The 22,004-nt window shown below is 45.9% G+C and overlaps 1 protein-coding gene across 1 annotated transcript; it reads left to right on the top strand.

Annotated features, from left to right (window-relative positions):
- The first annotated feature begins 862 nt into the window (after window positions 1-862).
- LOC142803515 (sodium-dependent proline transporter-like) lies at window positions 863-21,567 on the top strand. Its single transcript, XM_075888640.1, has 4 exons — window positions 863-1,354; window positions 3,618-3,718; window positions 14,813-14,968; window positions 21,239-21,567. The coding sequence occupies exons 1-4, from the start codon at window positions 1,186-1,188 to the stop codon at window positions 21,443-21,445; spliced, it is 633 nt and encodes a 210-aa protein (XP_075744755.1). The 5' UTR covers window positions 863-1,185; the 3' UTR covers window positions 21,446-21,567.
- The last annotated feature ends 437 nt before the right edge of the window (window positions 21,568-22,004 follow it).

The following is a 22,004-nucleotide window of genomic DNA, read 5'->3' as shown; positions in this document are numbered from 1 at the left end:
ATCAGAGCAGTTCATCACAAGACTCGAAGAATGCCGGCAACGGGCTCGCCTTAATACAGAAAACAACCAGCAAGATCGCAAGCAACGCTACGACAGCTCTCATCGCGACGTCTCCTTCAGTCCGGGGGATGAAGTGTTGCTTTGGACGCCCATTCGTACTCCAGGATTGTGTGACAAGTTTCAGTCACGCTTCATTGGACCATATACAATCAATGAACAAACGTCCCCAGTGAACTATCGTGTCACAACCACCAACCTTTCTTCAGATCGTCGCTGTCGTGGTTCGGAGATTGTCCACGTATTGCGTCTGAAGCCATTCGTTCGACGTTCCGTTTACATCTAAGACCCGTCCGGGCTGGCCACTTACGCCTGGGGGAAAAATAAGTGTGAGCATTATTCATATGCGTCGTCTTATATGTACATACTCATCATCATCAGTCTGACCTGTGTTGTGGGGCAGAGGCTCGGCAAGTAAAAGAAGTGTCTTGCAGCCAAAAACGTTGCCTTACAGTATGTATGTATGTATGTATGTATGTATGTATGTATGTATGTATGTATGTATGTATGTATGTATGTATGTATGTATGTATGTATGTATTTACGTATGTATGTATGTATGTATGTATGTATTTACGTATGTATGTATGTATGTACGTATGTATGTATGTATGTACGTATGTTTGTATGTATGTATGTATGTATGTATGTATGTATGTATGTATGTATGTATGTATGTATGTATGTATGTATGTATGTGTGTGTGTATGTATGTATGTATGTATGTATGTATGTATCAAAGAACAAAAAGTGGCCTTAATTTCCGGAGCCTTCCACTGCAGCGTCCTGATCGTATCGTGCCTTTTACACATTAACCCCGCATAATAAAACAAGAACAACAACAACAACTACTACTACTACTACTGTTATATTAAAATGATGCAGCACGGATGGGAACACAAGGCCGAGAAAGGCCTTTTGTTCCCGTCCCTAGGCCCAATGCAGGTCAGCATACATTTTATGCGTTCTTCTCCTGTCGCTTTGGCGGCAAACTGCTTTTATATGACGCTCAGGATTCACCGCTAAGCGTGGAACGCTAACATCACCAAGTGGCTTCACTTGCAGATCTTCAACGTGTGCACGGTTGTAGCCTGTGCTGAGGATCTGTTCCCATCCTTGCGCTGGAACATGAACCAGACGGTGTTCTTCGTGTGCATCGGAATGTTCATCTCGGGCTTCCCGACTGTGACGCAGGCGGGTGCCTACATTATGCGCCTGCTGCAAGATCACACCGTCAATCGCATCATGTCACACTTCATACCCATCGTCGAGATATGCACCGTGTTCTGGATATATGGTGAGAGCGAAGAACCACTGCGCGCTATTGCAAACACCCAATCCTCGAGGAAACGTATGGCGATTACTGAGCAGAGTACTTCTTTAAAAGCCGGTTTAAGTATTTAGAGCAGTAACAGATGCAAAAGATGTAAAATTTAAATGCAGAATTCTGAATGCCCACCTCGTTCAATAGTTCGCTGGTAGCACCAGATATGTAACGCAATACTCCGATCATTGCACCTATTTGCGCACTTTTTTAATCTCGTCGCTGTATTAGACATCCATTTTTACACAATGCATGCTTACCTCACTGATGCCCTACCAGGTCTAAATACGAGTCTTCACTGTATGATGATGAAGAAGTCGTCACAGCTGTTCATACGAAATTGTTGCCGTGCCAATATTTATATCTCGCTGTCCTATGTTGCCTGTCTCATCACATAGGGTTAGCAGCACGGACTAGTTAAACGTCTTCCAAAGAAAACAGTTACAAAAGTGGGTGAGCGGTTAGTCCCATCTACAATATCTTTCAACTTGTAGACGTTATTGCTACTGATCCTCCGCCTTCCCAAGTTAAAGCCCTCCAGCGCCTTCTCGAGGCCCATTAGGATATTTTCGAATTGGGTGACTGACCTTTAGGGCAGACATTCCTTGTCCAGCATCGAATACACACAGATGATGCCAACCCTGTTCACTGCCGTCGCTACAGAGTGTCTGCTTCTGAGCAGAGCGTCATCCAAAAGGAGGTGAACAAGATCCTAGCCAAGGAAAACATTGAACAATCCTTCAGTCCCTGGGCATGCCCGGTGATTTTAGTTCAAAAGAAGAGGGGATCGTGGCGATTTTGTGTGGACTACCGCCACCTTAGCAACATCACAAAGAAAGACGCCTACCCTCTGCCACGAATTGACAGCGCCATTGATTGCCTCAATGGTGCTGCCCACTTCCATTGGCCTTCCTTTTGATTATTGGCAGATTGCCGTGCACCCCATGACCGAGAGAAGACAGCGTTTGTAACACCTGATGGCCTCTACCAATTCAAGGTTCTGCCTTTCGGCTTATGTAATGCCCCGCCAGCTTCGAACGAACGATGGACTCCCTGCCCCATAGATTCAAGTGGTCTACTTGTCTTTAGTATCTGGATCACGTAATTGCGTATGCTACTACTTTCGCAGTGCTCCTTCAAAAACTGTCCAAAATTCTTGATGTATTCCATCTCGCCGGACTTCAACTGAACTCATTCAAGTGCCGGTTTGGTCGCCGTAGCATTACAATACGGTCGCCGCCGCAAATTTTGCCCTTACTTATACAGCTGACCACTTATAGTTCTCGCACACCACCACGCACTTTGCTGGTTCGCCTCTCTGAAAGGTCCCACAGGTCGTTTCGCTTGCTGGGCACTCCGCCTCCAAGAGTATTCTTACACCGTATACTGTATAAGTCAGGAACACTGCACAAAGATGTTGTTTGCCTGTCACGCTACCCTTTAGCGGACTGGGACTCTACGAGCTCCGATTCCGTTGGCTGCGTCCTTTCCATCTCCCAGCTGCTTCATCTAAGTGACGAGCAGCGTCATGATCCGGATATCAGTCGCTTCATACAACAGCTCGAATCCTCACCATACGAAGCTTCTGTTCGCATGTTTACCCTAAAGAACATTTTATATCGGCGTAATTTATCGATCGTCGGAAAACGACCTGCTTCCAGTCATACCAAAGCACCTGCACTCCACAGTTCTCCGCGAGCTTCATGACGCGCCAACCACGGGTCACCTTGGTGTCTATCGCACATATACAACCGTGTGCGCCGCCACTTGTACTGGCCTAGCCTTTCGCTTTCTTAACGTCGTTATGTTAACGCTAGTGAAATTTGCCAGCGCTGCAAGAAGCCGTCGACTCCCCGCCCGGCTTCTTCAGCCCAATGACATCCCATCAAAGCCCCTTTTACGTGTCGGATTGGAGCTTCTCGGTGTCTTCCGAACATTCGCCTCCGGAAACAAGTGGGTCGCGGTAGCTACAGATTACACGACCCGCTATGAAGTTAGACGAGCTATAACCACGTAACAATATTGCATAATGCGTGTGCATGTGTGAATTATCAATCCTTCTAAAATTATGTATTCCACACCGAGCAATTCTTTTCGAGAGAAAACGAGTCTTCGTTCTGTGGTAGCTACTGTGAAATTAAGCGCATTCCTTTCGCGGAACACAAAGGCTTCATAAATATTCAGCAGCCTAAATGTACAATGTTCATGACCCGCAAACTTCTTTTATATATTGCAGGGCTGAAGCGATTTTCTTTTGACATGGAGTTTATGTGGGGCAGACCTCCAAACAATTATTTTAGGATTTGCTGGCTAGTCGTCTGCCCAGCTGTTATGTTGGTAAGTAACCACTTAAAATTTTATAGTCTCATACCTGGTTACGTGTAGTGGTTATCTAGTCTAATGCACAGGCACAGCGACATTGAAAGGTCAACCGCTCGCATTTGTCGCTGCATTGTGCCCGTAGTACTTAGCTTAACGCCACCAAGTGTGACCTAGAATTAGGCCCAGTCGGCCAGTTCCCAATTTAAGTTATAGGTTGGTTATGTTAGATGAAAACTGTATATAGTATTTGGAAGCACAAAGCATCGTCATTCATTATAGCGAATGGTACGATGATTTGCAGTAGCTACAGAAAACTTTGTTTTGATGATGACAGCGTGTATGTGTTGTAATTCATCGTCATTTTACCAGGGATGCAATATCCGTACTGCGAAATCGCATGCCTCTACAGAAGCGTGTACCCAATAACAAAAACAGCTTCATGTCCACAAAGTAAACGATGTCAGAAGAGCTTACTAGGAGAATATGAAGTAACCCACGAATCCTCCTACCACCATATATAGACGTGATAGCGTTGTTATATATACATGGAACACACAATGTATATTTATTTACATTTAAAGCATAATGCATATTTGGTGAACTATATACACTTATACATACAGGAGCTGTTCTTTCGCAAAGTACGAGACGGACATCCCTCGATGAGCTCAGGGACCTGTTTTCCTTTAGATGATTGGTTTATGATGCGTGCACTTTATATACACCAAATCCCATGGATGGCTTTAGCCACCCACGGCCCTTGCGCCATAAAACCCCGCTATTCATCATCATAAAGTAAAAGAATGGGCGTATCCATGAGCTAGAGGACTCGTGCCTTTTCAAAAAAATACTTTATGATCACTGAAGTATGTTGCCAAGAGATCATCGATATTGGGGTGCAATAGAATGTTTGAGAAGGCAACATCGATACAGGTGCCCCTAATGGTCGTGGACGTTTGCAGTCGTGCGATACGCGTCCAAGAGCGCATCTTCCAACACATCACATCATATGTTCGACTAGCCAATCGTTTTTCATGATGTAAACGTTCAGATCTCCAATGAGTACGAAGGGATCGTGCCTGAACTCCGTCCAGTATCGATGCAATGTCTTCTAGATATGTACTTTGTGGCATTCTCTTCTGACAATTTCGGTGCCAAGTACATGGCCATGGATGCTATCCCGGATGAAAGCTTCACAGTAGCGTGCTCTCCCCATTATGGCTCTGGCTGGTAATTGGCAGTGTGAGATCTCCAGCCGCATCAGGTAGCTTTGCGTAGATGCCGAAAGCACCCGCAAGGCGCTTTGCTTCTTTGGTGCCAACGACTGGAACGAACCCATTGATGTGCTTGTTTATAGCGTTATATATGTCTCGTTGAGGCACAGCACGTCGGCTGTGGTCAGAACGGCACCATGTTCGATGTCATCACCGTGCGCGTTGAGGGATCAGACGTTTAGAAGAACAAGGGTAAACTCAGTCGAGTGGTTGACAGCCTCTCGCAGGGCATGAACGTACCGTTGCAATAGCGTGGGCAACCAGTGCTACCCGAGACGCCGAAACTTGATGAGCAGGTTCTGCTGCTCGTTAGAGGTCTTGTGGTAGAGGTGGCGGTCTCTCTTGGCGTTGGTCAGGCACAAGTTGTCGGCGTCGGTGCAGCGACTGAGTGCCACGTAGACGAGTTTCTGCTAGTGTGTCTTGCTGTACTCGTATATTACCGAAGACTACGTTCTCCCTTGATACTTGTGTAGCGTTATGGTACTGGCTTGCACGAAGGTAAACGTCTTGCGTCTGCAGCAAACGCTCGCCTTTTAGTCAAGGGTGACCGTGACCGTGCATTCTTGAAATCACTCGAGAACTGAGGCCTTGGACAGTGGCGCGCCATTTTGTGAGCATTGTCGCAATTACCGGAGAGGACGCCTTGAGCGGTGACCGAAAAAAAATGTACATTGGAAACACTGGTGTAAACGCCGGCCGCCGCCGCCAGACGAGGCGCGATCGTAAGAGCCTTGCCGACCTTCCTAAAGAAGATTCGTCTACTGTCTTTCGCAGTACATTTTATCTAAGCTGGTCTCACGTAAATGTGAGTGAACTGAACATGCAGAAACTGCCAATGCAGTGGTGCTCCATATATTAACGCGATAGTGTTAAAGAGATTGTTTTGCAGAAATTCCGGCGTCGGTGTCCACGGCAGCACGGTTGGTTGTGAGCGAAAAATCACGTGCTTGACCGAAAAATCTAGAAAATTGGACATAAAAGAAGTATTCAAAAATTCTCGGTCCGGGTCGTTTGCGTTTGAACCGGGTCGTTCAAACCGGGATCGTTTGGTTGGCAAGCGGGTGTTCAACCATAGAACCACGCGTCTGCTTTGAAATACAGTGAAGATAACTTCGCCTGTTAGGAAATGCAGTGAAAGTAACTTGCACACTTCAGAAACACATACGTCCTGTATACATTCTTCACAATGCAACATCTCGTACCGCAGTAATATAGCTTGGTAGAAGCGTACATTGCGCTCAGGCATCAGAACATGGATTATCTTGACTACATCGTTTGAAGCGGGTGACCCACTACAAATGGTACACACGTTATCAGGTACACAGGCTACGTAGTGGATGCATAGCAACGTTTGCCCGTGTTTTGAAGCATGCTACCCATTACACAGAATGCAGCCATATGCGAAAGCTTCACTGACAAGCCATTTTGAACTCAGTATGCACTGGGAACAAGATATCGCTCTGTCGTTCAAAACAGCGAAGCTTAAATGCCTCCAATTTTTTTGCTTATTCTTTCGGCGATCTAAACCGCAATCTGATGGGGTGACCCTGCCCGTATGATATCGTCAAGTATTGACGTAGTTCCAGCCTGCTCACAAAACAGGCTCCGTGCTCTCTGTGCGCCTGGAATGTTTCCACAGCTCGCACTGATGCGCGCTGTGTTATTTAGATTGTGAATTTCAGTTAACATAATGTGGTGTCTTAGCACCTAGCAGCATAACAAACGCCACACGGCTTCTGCAGCACCGTCCATCAACTTCAAACGATGTCAACCGGTTACATAGACGTGAAGCAGAATAACTATCCCACCTGATTTAAGTTATGGAGACTCGCAGAAATAGTACGTTGATGTTATTAACTTTAATACTTTGGATATACTTCGCTTGTGAGACATCCCGGTTATAGGCTTTTGTGAACCAGCAGGAATGTTCTAAAAATTCTAATGATCACTCCTGAAACGGCAATTCTCTTACAAGTGTATACTGCGCTAAACACAGAAGTTCGTTTCATCGATGTATAAAACGCAGGAATGCGTTTTTATATGTCTGTAGTGATTATATTGATATGTGTGGTTTAATGACCCAAAACCATCATATGACTATGAGTGACGCCGTAGTGGAGGGCTCCGTAAATTTCAACGACCTGGAGTTCTTTAACTTGCAACCAAATCTGAGCATACGTGCCTGAAGCGTTACCACCTCCATCAGAAATGCAGCCGGCAGTTCAATCCCGCGACTTGTGGGTCAGCAGCCTAGTATACCTTAGCCACTAGACCATTGCGGCGGGGCTGTCATGTCTGTAGCGCCCTTTGGAACTTGGTAAATAGGTATTAAAAATGTACTGTGGTGATTGAACGTGAATTTCCAATAACACATCGCGCACTAAATGGAACGAGCACGTACACGCGAAACAGGTTTCAGTTTGGGCATTTTATTTTGAAGCCGAGTACAGAAGGGGCAATATTTCGATAAGGAACCTCAGGACTTGCGATATGTCTACGCGGTGTCATGCTCTAGAGGTCACGGTTGCAGACATCGTTACGCCATTCCAAAACAATGCGTTAATGAGCTATGGTGTGAATCCACAGGGATTGCTTTTAGCAGGAAACGGCACCACATGAAAGACGACATGACGAACAGCTACCCTGAACTGAGATCCTTTATTGACACGCTCCACTTTTTATGGGCTACAGATACTGATAGAACGCACGTTGTGTGCACCATGCGCAGCAATCACCGTGGCTTGAGGAACCCAGTGCACTCATGATAGCGCAGTCAGAAAAGAAAATGCAGTGTCAGACAAGAATGAGAAAGTAATACTAATGCACCTTCCATTGACTAAATAAAAACGCCTGGTGGTGGTGTCATGGTCGTTAAAGAACAGCCGATGACACAATTTGGGAATAATGAGAAGCCTTTTTCATTCACTCATTGGTTTCAGCCAAGGATTAGTGTTTTCTAGTTTATCCTTCTTTGGTACGGAATTTTATTTTCTGGATGAGTTATCACGAGCGCACTGGGACGTTCAAGCTGCCGTGGTTGCAGCAAATATGTGTATTACGCATGGTTGCTGTTCATGGTGTAAATGTTTATTGAAAAATTGAAAAAAAAGTCACCACTTATAAGCTATGCCAACAAAAATGCGTTCTCACAAAATTCAACAGACCGAACGACCTAAAGCATCCGGTTATCCCACTGCCGTCCTCGCAACGATGTGTGAAACTTCGCTACAGAGATTAGAACGTGTAGTAAGAAGTGATCAGCAAGAAAAAGACAATAGTCCATTTCACGTGATTCCGTGTCTTTATAAATTGTGGCATGATTTGAACCATGTGGCCGACATGCACAAAGTCAACCTATTGTTTTCGACTCCCCATGTATTTTCAACGCTGTGAGTTTCTGTGAAAGGTCGAAAACGAATGCTACGTAAATACTATAACCACGAGACAAAATTCAGCCAGTGCAGCTCTGAAGTTGTTTATAAGGTACCATTAACTAGTGAGAGTGTGTGCGTGCATTAGACAAACTGGACAGTATTTTGATGATGAGGCCAGTTTCAGTGACGTTTCCAGAGGTGGCAACACTGAACCTGAGCTCCCCTTGCGAAATTGTTCAGGCCGTGACATGCAGAAAAAAAAGACCATTTCAAGAAGGTGCCCCCATTCTCGAAAATGTTAGTGCCTACGCCCTTGTGCTAGCAACGTAGCAGCAGTAAAAAACATGGATATGGCAGCCATCTAGCCTTCAGCGGTAAATAATGCGCATGTTGACACAGCTTCGGAGACGCTAGTTTTACGTTTGCAAAATCCAAAATTGAAAGAGAAGCTTATTTATCTGGAAGCTTATTTTATCAATAAAGCGCGAAGGAAGGTTGTCATGAGAGATGCTATCTTAAACACCAGCTATATTGTATAGCAACAGGCATGTTCACAGTCTGCTTATTTGTGGCGTTTCCTTTTGTGTTTATGTGTGTGTGACATAGTGTATTTAGTGGCATAAGTGGTGAGTTTTCAAGAAACATTCAGTTGGCAGTACAGCGCTAGTCCTGGTGTGTGTGCTCCTTTTTGTCATCGTTTTTATTTTTTCGCAAGGTGCACGCTACGAATGTTTTTCGGGTATATGCACTGTATAGAAAGTGGAGGGATGTTATAAATTATGTCGGCTGAGAGTAGCGCTTTTTCGTGTCGTCTTCCTTGTGGTGTCATTTCCTTCTGATTATTATACACGTAGCCGAGAGCTCTGCTATCTTGTGCGGGGGTGAAATGCGAAAGCTTCACGCCCATGATTAGGTGCATGGTTTGGCACCACAGGAGGCCAGGACTCATACGAAGTAATAAATACGGCGTTTATCGTTATGACACGATGACTTTGCAACACAAAAGTTTAGAAACTTATATTACTCATTGACTGCGAAAGTTGAGAAGTGCTCACCCTGTTATAATTCCAGTTGTGAATAATTATCCGCTGCATCACTCTGCTGATTATGCTTCGTTTCACAGGTAAAGGAGTCTGTGTCATAGCTAGCGAATTCGACCTCTATATAAATGCCGTTTCGAATTCCGCGATGTACACGCTCAAAGTCTCGGACGTATTCCAGTCATATTTTCTCACATCCTGAACAATATAGCTACAGATGGTCGTGTGCATTGACTGAAGCATCATCAGTCCACTGGCACCTTGACGACGTTAACGCATACTTTGCAATTAACGTGAACTAAGCCTCTATTGTCACCTGATTGCTCAAGAAGGACGATGGCAGGTGTGCATGTGCCATGGAGGACTACGAAATGTACGAAAAAGAAGAACTCGCTTACGCGTTCTATTAAAGAGACTGACCTGCTTCTTATGTCTCAATCTCTCCGGCAAGACCTCTGTTTTGACGTCGTGACACTGGTGAAGGTGCTGCAGCCTACAAAGTGATGCAGGGCAGTCTTGCTCGAACCTGTTCACCTAGTCTAGCGACTCAGCCCCTCGTCACGACTCCGGTGCACCGATTCAGTCGGCGCCTATTAGGCCTAAGTCCGGAGTCCGCACCTGTTCCGCCTCCTACCAGCATGACAGCTGCTACTACATCCATGGTTATCCTTCCATCGCAGACAACTCTTTCCTCGCAGGTGACTCGTCAACATCCTCGCGTTCCCGAAGTTTTTCCTCACGTTCCTGTCATTTTCAGTGGGGAATAGTACGAGTATGTCGAGGACTGGCTTGAACAGTTTGAACTGGTCGCTGTATCCAACCACTGGAGCGAACAGCACAAACTTGGCCTTGCATATTTTGCGCTGAAGAAAAAGCGCTCGCACGTTGTATGAGATCCACGAGGCTACTTTCCAATCTCGGGAAGATTTTCGTCGAAAGCTCCTCGCCACATTTTTAAACTCGGACCGACGGGACCGCGCACACCAACTGATTGAGGCCCGCGTGCAAAAACCCAACGAAACAGCCGTCATGTACGCAGGGGGGGGGGAAATCCGTCTGTTTTGACGAGCTGACCCTGACATGCCCGAGGCAAAGAAGGTGCGTCACCTAATGCAGGGTTTTAAGGAACCAGTATTTTCGGGCCTCGTACAAAATCCACCCACAACAGTAGATGAATTCGTAAGAGAGGCGACTGTCATCGAGCGCGCACTGCAACAACGATGCCGACACATTGACCGCCTGCCAAACCACACGGCAGTAATTACTGCAGCTCAGAACGCTGCCGTGTGCGAAAGTTCCCTGCGACAAATAATTAGGGAAATACTGCGCGAGGAACTTAGGGCCCTCTGCATTTCTTCTATCCAACCGCCTGTCGCATCTGTTGCCCAAATCGTCCGCCAGGAGTTGAGGCAAGCCGTTACACCACCCGCGCCAAGTCCTGAGCCACATCCAGCAAACTACGCTGATGTGGTCCGTCGTCCTTCCCCGTCATTTGTGGCGACGCCCTTTCAGCTACTACCCGCTGCCATACCTGTGTGGCAACGGGATTCTATGAGACGACCGCCAGATTGATGATTGATTGATTTGTGGGGTTTAACGTCCCAAAACCACTATATGATTATGAGAGACGCCGTAGTGGAGGGCTCCGGAAATTTCGACCACCTGGGGTTCTTTAACGTGCACCCAAATCTGAGCACACGGGCCTACAACATTTCCGCCTCCATCGGAAATGCAGCCGCCGCAGCCGGGAATCGAACCCGCGACCTGCGGGTCAGCAGCCGAGTACCTTAGCCACTAGACCACCGTGGCGGGGCGACCGCCAGATTGCCAAACTGACTTATGGCGCATGACCGAACGTCGACCTATTTGCTTCCGCTGCGGAGAACTAGGTCACATTGACCGCTATTGCCGTCTTGGCGATTCTGGGTTAGGGAACTTTTCTCTTCCCGATTCTTTCTGCTCTGAAGACCGTCGCGCCCACGATGCTGATCAACTGTCGACTAGCCAAGCAACTCTGCCGCGTCACTGGCGATCTCCATCCCCTGCGCGTCATCGTGACTTCCCGAACTCTCACAGCTACGCGGACATCTGCTCCACGCTGCCACTCTCTCATAGGAAGCGCCTGCTTGAACTTATACACCAATTCGAAGACTGCTTTTCGCGTACGTCAAAGTTCCAGCAAACACCATTGACCAAGCACCTCATCAGTACCGAAGACAACACGCGACCGATATGGCAGAACCCCTACCGTGAGGCTCTGAAAGAACGCGACGAGACTCAAAAGCAAGTACAGAAGATGCCCGTGGATGACTTCATACAACTTTCTAAAAGTCTTTGGACGTGGTTTTGGTCAAGAAAAAAGAGGGCAGCTTGCGCTTCTGTATTAATTATCGTAAGTTCAACCAAGTCACGCAGAAACACGTCTATTCACTCCCTCGCATAGACGATTCACTCGATCGGCTGCGTCATGAGCGCTATTTCTATTCAATCGACCTCCGAAACGGCTACTGGCAGACAGAAGTCGACGAGAGAGATCGTGAAAAAAACGGCCTTTGTGACGCCCGATGTCCATTACGAATTTAATGTGCTTCTTTTTGGGTTGTGCTGAGCCCCAGCCACTTTTCAGCGTCTCATGGACACCGTACTATCAGGCCTGAAGTAGAAAACATGCGTGGTCTATCTGGACGATGTTATTGTATTCTCAGCAGCATTCGAGGAACATCTTAGACGTTTATTCGCTGTCCTCGAAGCCATACGTTCGGCCGGCCTTACTGAACCAGAAAAATGTCATTTTGGTTTCAACGAACTCAGATTCTTAGGCCTCGTCGTCAGTCACGAGGCCCAGGAAGCTGAGGGAGGCCAAAACGACCTGACCCGACCAAAATAGACGCTGTAGCGCAATTTCCTGCACCACGCGACAAAAGCCAGTGAGATGCTTATTAGTGTTGTGCCCCATTTACCGGCGATTTATCGAGGAGTTTGTCTATTGCAGTGCCATTGACATGACTCACACGTGAGGATGTCCCCTTCCTTTGGGGTGAACAAAAGCAGTGGCATTCAATGAATTATGACAACGCCTGCAAACACCTCCAGTCCTTGCGCACTTCGACCAGGAATCCCCTATAACACTTCACACTGAAGCCGGCAATGTAGGCCTGGGTGCCGTTCTGGTGCAGTGGCGAGACGGCTGTGAGAGATTAATACTCAGTAAAGTGAAAAGTTGGGCGAGTTGGTGCTGGTTCATGATGATACGGGGCGCGAAAAAACGACACACAACAGAGAAGAAGTACACACACGACGCGCGTCGTCTGTGTACTTCTTCTCTGTTGTGTGTCGTTTTTTCGCGCCCCGTATCATCATGAAGAGATTAATAGCCTACGCCAGCAGAACCCTCTCTCGCACGGACAACTACTCGAGTGTCTCGCCGTAATTTGGGTGGTCATCAAATTTCGTGCATATTTGTTCGGCCGCTGCTTCAAGGTTGTTAGTGACCATCACTCTTTGTGCTGGCCCACAAACCTTAAAGATCAATCTGGCGGTTTGGCGCGCTGGAGCCTAAGGCTTCAAAAGTTCGACATGACCGTCATCTATAAATCTGAGAGGAGGCACACCAACGCCGACTGCCTCTCACGGTCGCCAGTGGAGCCTGTCGCTCCTGATGATAAAAACATCTACGTGGCTTTCTTGGGGTTGTCAACACAGCCACTATTGCACGAGAGCAGCGCAGTAATCTTGAGCTGTTTCCACTCGTTTATTATTTAGAAGGACGACGTAAGGACGTGCCGGGGTCATTTGCTACAGGACTGCCATCTTTTTGCTTGCAAAACGATGTTCTCTATAAAAACAATTTCTCACCAACCGGCAACCCACACTTGCTCGTCGTGCCTGCCTCTCTTCAGAAGGAAATTATGAAAATGTGCTACGATGAAGCAACTTCTGGTCATCTACGCTACACCCGAACGTTGTGCCGACTGCGATGCAAGTAGTACTGGCCAAAGTTACCTGCTGCTGTTAACCATCCCGTGCGAGCTTGCACCGACTGCCAAAGACACAAAGCGCCTCGCAGCAAGCCAGCCGGTCTTTTACATCCAGTCGAAGCACCAGCAAAGCCGTTCACCCAGATTGGAATAGATTTCCTGGGTCGCTTTCCAACTTCCATAACAAGGAACAGATGGAATATTGTGGCCACCGATTACTTCTCCTGTTATGCGGACACTAAAGTTATTCAGCGCGGCAATGCAGCAGAAGCCGCTCAGTTTTTTTATCGAAAACATCATCCTTGGGCATGGCGCTCCGACAGCAGTGATCACAGACAGAGGACCTGCCTTTACCTCAGAACTTTTGGAGTCGGTTCTTAGACTCAGCGGTACAGCTCACCGGAGAACAACTGCATACCATCTGTAGACAAGCGGACTGACGGAGCGCCTCAATAGGTCCCTCACAGACATGATCAGCATGTACGTTGACACGAAACACAAAAACTGGGATCAGTTATTGCCGTACGTGACCTCCTTTGCTTACAATACCGCTCGACAAGAAACCACTGAAATGACACAATTCAGTCTCATATATGGCCGCGAAGTCACGACAAAGTTGGACGCCATGTTGCCGCATGAGTGTGACGACATCCATGTAGACTTCTAAGAATTCACTGGGCGCGCCGAGGAAGCCAGAACGCTCGCGCGCGTGCGCATCTGTCATGATCAGCATCAAGATGCACAACGGTACGACCCCCGACACAAGTTCATTAGCTACACAGCAGACGACAAGGTCTGGGTCTGGATACCGATACGTCGACGTGGACTGTCTCAAAAACTGCTAAGACGGTACGTTGGCCCATAGAACGTCACGCGACGCTTGAACTACATGACTTACGAAGTTGTTCTCGACACTGATTGTAGTTCTAAGCGCCAAAAGCATTTACCCGAAGTCGTGCACGTCGTGCGTATGAAAATGTATTTATCGAGTTAATTAGCTCCTGGTTACCGTGTTGGTGCGACCACTTTATACGCCTGGTAGAGCGCCTAAGTTGCTCAAAAAAGGCGATGGCAGTTGTGCATCTGCCATGAAGGACTATGAAATGTACGAAAAAGAAAAAAACTCGCTTGCGCGTTCGGATAAAGACCTGCTTCTGGTCTCTCAATCACTTCGGGAAGACCTCTATTTGGACGTCGTGACAATATATCAGAACACATAAATATGTGGGCAAGTGATCAGTGTTTCTAATGACTTGCCGACGGATCGTGCTTACGTTACCTCTCGAACTTTCCGTAGGAGATACTCATTTGGTGGCCGCTAAAACATAAGCAGAATCTTCCCATTCACGCTATACTGGCAGCTTTCACATTTCTTGAGACTCTACACACTGAATTGTGCCGGCTGCTTTGAAGTCTGAAAACTTTTTTTGCGGTCCATTTGCAGGCGACGTACGTTGATCGCATGCTCACGTATACTGCGCCGGTGTACGGCAACATCCACTACCCGGGCGAGTACGAGGCGCTTGCCTGGATCATTGGCTGCACTGGCCTCTTGCAGGTGCCCATAGGCGCCTTCGCATGCGTCCTCGAAAACGTGCGGGTGAGCGTGTATTCTAAAAAGTCGTAATTCAACCTGATTTTCGAGCTTTCCATGTTAAAATTGACGAGTGTCCATTTCTGTCGCATTTTATATGGCGACAGAGAGTGCATTTTAATTTGCGACAGTTGCGATGGCAAGGCTCTTAATCAAAAAGTCTGGGTACTTCAACGAATTCCTTGGTTTGGTCTTAAATAAGAATATCACACTACACCACCACTGAATACTAAGTCTTACAGACATGTCTTGAAGTAAAAGTGTTTTTCATGCAATGTTTTATGAACTGTTATGAAAATGGTTAAACTGTCGCTGATTTATTGTTTAATGTTGTTTAACATATGTACAGTGTCAATTTTTATGAAAGGAAACACGAGAGTGCGTGGCCTGTGCGCTATGGCGGCTGCTGGCAGCGCGTTCAAGCGGGAGAGAGCAACCACAGTCTCTTTCCGCGTCATTTCGCGGCGAGGAAAACAACCTTTCGTTGCTGATATGGAACCAGCGGCAAGATTGTGACCCCTCCCCCTTAAAGACAATCTTTAGTGTTCGACAGTTTCATGCTTTTATTCTAGCGCGGCTGATTGGCCAGTTTTTCCAGGGCAACGTTTCAGGAAGCAATTATTGGGTGTAACTGCTCAAGAAGGTCAACGGTGACCAGGGCTGGCCAGGTTCAGTTTGCCAACACGATCGCCGATCTGATGGCCAGACAGCCAATAGTGACGAGACGAGAACAAAATTCACGCCCGTGATACTACGCTGGCACAGGCAGGTCATCTCCATTCAGTGCTTCACAAGCCATTTGCAATTGCTAAGTGCTTCCGGGCATTAGACAAGTATTACAAGAGAGCCATTATTGAACACATATCTGTTTTTGTAACCACCGTCAAAATCGGCAACGACCTCAGTGGTGGCAATCCAGACGTTCATATTGTTCGTCTAGTTTGTTTTACCAGTACAAGAAAATTGTACAGTGTCAATTTCTATGAAAGGGAACACAAGGGCGCGCGGCCTGCGCGCTACGGTGGCTCCTGGCAGCGCGTTCAAGCGGGAGCGATAGCAACTACAGTCTGTTTCGCGTCATCTCGTAGCGAGAAAAACAACCATTCTTTGCTGATGTGGAACCAGCATTAAGATAGCGCCCCCCTCCCCCCTTCAAGACGATTATGCGAGAGCAGGTAATCTCCTTGAAGTGGGAGGCGTTGCAAGCTTGCCGTTATATATCAGCAATGAATGGTTGTTTTGCTCGCAGCTAGATGACGCGAAAAGATACTGGTTGCTCTCGCTCCCGCTTGAACGGCTGCCAGCAGCCGCTGGAGCGTGCAGGCCATGCGTTGCCGTGTTCCCTTTCATGAAAACTGACACTGTACATTATTGCACCTTGTCAGGCGTTAATTTGCCTTTCTGCTAAATACGTCCCTTCTCCACACTGTACTCTGTAACCTATTTACGTATTGACGAGCTTTCTGGCATCGACACGGACGCCATTTGCATCTACCACGGCTGGTGTATACCCTGGTTGTTGAGAAATGTAAGGAATCATGGTGACTTGGCGGCTTCTGCTGAATTCCTGCTAAAGAATATATCGCGACTCGATGTCCATGACTTCCATGGGTTCTTTCTGTACGGCGTTACAAAGACATATTTTCGTGACGAGAAAACAAAAGTTAGGAATCATTCTGTGTCTTAAAACTATGTCTATTTTCATTACGTTCACGTGAACTCATTTATGGCTCCATAATTATGTGCATATTTACTGCTGCTACAGGACTTGCATTTCGAGCAAGAATTCTTGGGTATATTCATTTATTTATTTTTTATTTGTTTATATACCTTAAGGGCCTCTAGGGCGTTGCATAAGGGGGGTTTCATACAGTAATCAGTGACAACAGCAATTTTTAACAAGAAAAGAAGACAAGAAAACACGCGCAGGCAACACAGTCCGTCAACCAAGATAAGCAAGAAATAACACATCAAGGTTTTCACGAGCGAGCACATTGAAAAAGCTGCACGACAGATTATACAGCAATGCCTAAGATTGACCAACACATTCAAAGAACGCAAATAATGCAGACTGAAAAGATGATTGCTTTGTATGCGTTACAATGCTGGCAGGCAGAGCGTTCCACTCGGTTATCGCTAAGACAAGGGGTGAGTATTGGTGTATTTTTGTGCGAGAAAATATAGGTTCAATTTTATGATCGTGGTCAACGCGTGCGGAAATGTACAAAGCAGGGTGAATGAACGTATGGCGGAACGGCGAATCACTGTGGTATAATTTGTGGAAGAAAGATGAGCGGAAATATTTCCTGCGCATGGCAAGAGCGGGGAGATTTAATTTTTTATTAATGAATTACACACTTTCATAGAGGGAATAACATGACAAAATCAATCGCGCGGCTTTGTTTTGGACAGTTTTGAGCGTATCAGTAAGGGCTGCTGTGTGGGGGCGCCATACTACGGAAGCATACTCTAGGGTTGGCCGGATAACATTATTGTATGCGTGAAGTTTGGTGTCTTTGTTTGCAAGTTTCAGGCGGTGGTTGAGAAGACAAAGTTTCGGTAGTGCTTTCGCGGTAATGTATTCTACGTGGCTAGTCCAGGTTATATCAAAGTGGAATAAAATACCTAGACATTTAATAGATGGAACTGTCTGAATTAACCAAGTTGTTTATGACATATCATTGGGCGAAGGATGTGCAACGGATGAAAAACGTACGTGTTTGGTTTTGTTTACATTTATTTCCATTTGTCATAAATGGCTGATTGATGATTGATTGATTTGTTGTGTTTAAAGTCCCAAAACCACCATTTGATTATGAGAGACGCCGTAGTGGAGGGCTCCGGAAATTTTGACCACCTGGATTCTTTAACGTGCACCAAAATCTGAGTACACGGGCCTACAACATTTTGCCATAAATGGCACCATTCTGATAATTTAGTCAAGTCGGACTGCAATATGTTTACGTCGTTCGGTTCGGTGATTTCCTTATAAATTACGCAATCGTCTGCAAAGAGGCGCAGTGAAGAGTTTATATTGGATCCGATATCATTATTATAAACTAGAAACCACAGGGGGCCTAGTACGGATCTTTGGGGTACCCCGGATTTGACGGGTCTGGGAGTAGAGATAACGTTGTTAAGTTTAACTGAGTGCACCCTGTTAGCAAGAAAACCACTTATACACTGGGTTGTTTTATCGCCTAGCTGGAGAATACAAATTTTAGTTATCAACCTTTTGTGTTGCACGCGGTCAAACGCTTTAGCAAAATCTATAAAAATTGCGTCAGTGTAGCGGGAGTTATTCAGAGAATCATTAAGATCAGTTACCAATTCGAACAGCTGAGTTTCGCACGAGCTGTTATTGCGGAAGCCATGTTGGCTATCTATTAGCAAGTTTTTTTTATTGAGGTGATATACGATGTGCGTAAACAAAATATGCTCGAGTATTTTGCATGGAATAGAAGTAAGAGACATTGGCGGTAATTATTAGCACACGATTTTAACCCATATTTGAATATGGGTACCACTAATGCTGACTTCCAATCATCTGGGACGCAACCTGTGTTCAGTGACTGCTGAAATATTAGTTTCAATAGGTACGACGATTTTGGAGCGGTTAATTTCAGAAGTTTGGAGCTAATGCCAGTGGGTCCTGGACTCGTCTTGTACTCAAGTCGCTAAATGGCACGTGCTACGCCATTTTCGGTGATTTCTATTGGGAGAAAGATATTGCCACATTCCATTTCCCAAGTTTTTGTTATCGTCCCGAAACACCACACGATTCTCAGCGCAAACCGCGCCTGCAGTTTTCGAGAAGGTTCCGGACTGTAGTAGATCATTTCTATAAGATCACGCCCACCGTGCGAACGGTACAGATTGTTCTGGAACCTACGCCACCGCCAGCGATAACGCTAGAACATTCGACGGCAAGAGTATAAATGCCGACGCGCTTCGCCGCTTGTCAGTTGTTGATCCTAGGCCAACGCTCCGTTCGCCGCTATCAGTCCGAGACTGCTATCTGTGCGAGACTGCTGCTGTAATCGGACTTTCCGTTTACCGGGCACAGGTTCACCCAAATAAACAGTTAAATCCCAACACGAAGTCTCCTGTCTTCGGCCACGTCACGACCCCGTGACAATATCATGAATGACGGTCTCTGGTAGGTCGAGAGAATCCAATGGAAGCTCATTTGAAAATACTGATGCAAACTGATCGCTGAATATTTCCGCCGCTTCCTCAGCTGACGAACAACCGCCATGCTTATCACCTAGTAAGGTCGGAGAACAGTGTTTTTAGGCTTTACCACTTGCCAGAATTTTTTAGGGTCACTTTTGAAGAGTTTAGGCAGTGTTCAATTGAAACATTTATATTTGGCTTCTTAAATGAATGCCTAAGGAAACTCTTGTTAAATTTTGTCCCTTCAGCACGATATAAAAGTAAAGAGCAACGATCGCTGTGTTTTTCTCCGTCCTTGTTGGTGCAGTGCGCTATAAAACTGATCAGTACTTATCTTCTTTTTCTCTCATGCTGTTTGCTCTCCGGCGTGCATAAGTTGATCCTTCGTGTGAGTTCGTTTTCATTTTTTATTCTTTATGCGAGGCATCGCTTTCAGGCGGCAAAAAGTAAACGCATAACGTGCGCAGCCCTAAGAATACCACATTTCAAAATATAGTCCTCTCAGTGGTGTTTATTTATTAAAACAATAGTTATCTAATTTGAATTTAACTATATAGATTACAATTTCCGAACCACACTCCCGATGTCACACATTTAGTCTTCACCTAGGACAACTGGACCCTCTCCAAAATGTTTTCCGTAGTATAGTTGTAAATGCAAATATTGCAGACTTCCATTCCATTTTTCGGGTATTTCACGATGTAATAAAAGCACAACAGGGAAGTATACTGGGCTGGATGAGGTGGTGTTGTGAATTTGCTCAGGAATAAGCGATTACGTACAGCGTCAAATCGTGCTTGCATTCAGGTAACTCTAATGACTACGGCGAGAAATCATTACCGATTTATAAGTCACAGATCATTGCCTATCTCCCAAAAACAGATGGCTTGGTTTCCTATCGATGCGACAGCGGCGTAGCCAGGATTAGGGGTGGGGTTAAAACTTTCCTGAAATTGGGCAAACGGTGATAACAAACACTTGGTAAATTAAATCATGTGGTCATGTTATGAACGTCCAGTTTTTCTAGGGATCACCAACGTATTGGTCACCAGTTTTCATTAAGAAATGAAATTATGAAAAATCGTTCCTATAAAATCACTGCAAAATAAAGGCTTATTCGAAATTGCTGCAAACTGGTTCGAACGTTTACTAGGAAGGTGTGTTAAGAACGTAGAAGTTGTGCGATCTGGAAGTTATATCATGAACAGAAAGTCGTTACTGCTAATACAGCGGAACCTCATTATTCGACCTGAAAGAGACTGAGGTTGGTCGAAATAAGCGGAGTGAAAATTAGCGGGCTGGCGTTAAACTGAACGGACGTCTCGCCACAGTGCACAGACTCGCTATCGCGAATTGGGTGTTACTGTGCGTTTGCGGCAGGATATTTCATAAATTAAGTTAACGAAGCTCAACCAGTGAACACAATGAACTGATCAGTCAGTGAGTGATAGGCCAGAAACAAGCACTGCCATACATTCAAGTCAGTAGGGAGCCTAAATGTTTTAATATGTGACGCTATTTCTGCTTTAAAACACATGTAATTAACATGGCAGAGCCAACGCAGTCAAAATTAAAAGTGATCATTATTTTGCGTAGCTTGCATTTATTCTGTTGCTACTTACGGACATCGTTTGCAGCTTGACCAAAAGAGCTCCAGTGCAGCGTCCAAAATATCTGCTGAGAAGTGCCGTTGCTTTTTTGTTCAAATCTCTAGTTAAAATGATTTCGTTCTGTGTTGCAACACATTTTGATTATTGTGGGCAGGCGTCTGCGAGGAGCGATGAAAACCTCTGTATATGCCGACGAGTTTGAATTAGAAGCCGTTTTGTCTCATAGGAATACAGAGGTATCACTTGGTCTTCAGTTAGAAATAACAGTGAGTTAATATGAACTGATTTCCACTGACCTAACCTTTAGTGTGTAGCATTGGTAGCCTATCTCAATTCATGAAAAAAGAGACGTACGGACGACTGTATCTCGAAGTCGTGTGCTTCAAAGGGAGATTTACCGTTGGCAAGCAGTTGGTTAAGCATTTCCTGCCGTTTTGATGGCGAATCATTGTGCAACCATATACGCGCGCCGCGTACTTTTTGCGTGCAGTTCCCAGCGCGAGCTTTCCAGCCGGAGTACCACTGGGAACCGAACACGCCAAACCGAGTGAACGCCTACTTCGAGGAGCTTGAGGAACAGGGTGACTCGAGCGCCGAAATCCAGGGCGTCCTCTACGAGGCAACCGAGGTGCTCGAGGTGTCTATTGACGTCGACGAGCCCCTGGTGTTCAATCCCGAGATGGATACTTCGGCATAGCTCGACTCGTCGCGAGCTATGCAATGCAAACGCGTGGCTGGCTTCACAATGGTGCTCAAGATATGACCGAAGACAATTGATAACGCCAATATTATGGCTTGTTCAACGATTACAACCTGAATAAAAAGATTCGTTTACAGTGTACTAACTTGGGCGCATGCATCGGTTGCGATAATTACGCGTGATTTCTTTATGATCACTTTTTGCTAAGTAATAGCGAAATGATGCCTGTGTGAAATGTTTTCGTGCTTAAATCCTGAATCTTCTTAAGGACTATTCAGATGACCATTCTTTCATCACGCTGCTGTTATCAACATTGAGATTTGGATCGTCCAACGTCCGGCTGCAGCAAGCGTTCGCACCTAACGGCGAAACAAGCTAGAATATTCTGGCACGCTACCTAAAAGACTGGTTCATGACATTGTATACAGAACAAAGGTAAATAAACGTTTCACCACAAAGGTAAAGCTGCACAGTAAAAATTTTTCCGCGCTAAAGGGCGTAAGAAGTGTACTTTTCCGTGAGAGCACTCGTTGCCACACTCTTTAACACCCATATA

This window comes from Rhipicephalus microplus, chromosome 3, assembly GCF_043290135.1.
Source record: "Rhipicephalus microplus isolate Deutch F79 chromosome 3, USDA_Rmic, whole genome shotgun sequence".
In the NCBI taxonomy this organism is placed as follows: Eukaryota; Metazoa; Arthropoda; class Arachnida; order Ixodida; family Ixodidae; genus Rhipicephalus; species Rhipicephalus microplus.
Note: the sequence above shows the minus strand (reverse complement) of the source record. Positions and strands in the feature narration are given on the sequence as shown.

Coding starts and splice junctions, on each gene's coding strand:
- LOC142803515 (XM_075888640.1), top strand. CDS start 1,186: ATGAACCAGACGGTGTTCTTCGTGTGCATCGGAATGTTCATCTCGGGC. Junction 1,355..3,617: donor CACCGTGTTCTGGATATATG/GTGAGAGCGAAG, acceptor TATATATTGCAG/GGCTGAAGCGATTTTCTTTT. Junction 14,969..21,238: donor GCGTCCTCGAAAACGTGCGG/GTGAGCGTGTAT, acceptor TTTTGCGTGCAG/TTCCCAGCGCGAGCTTTCCA.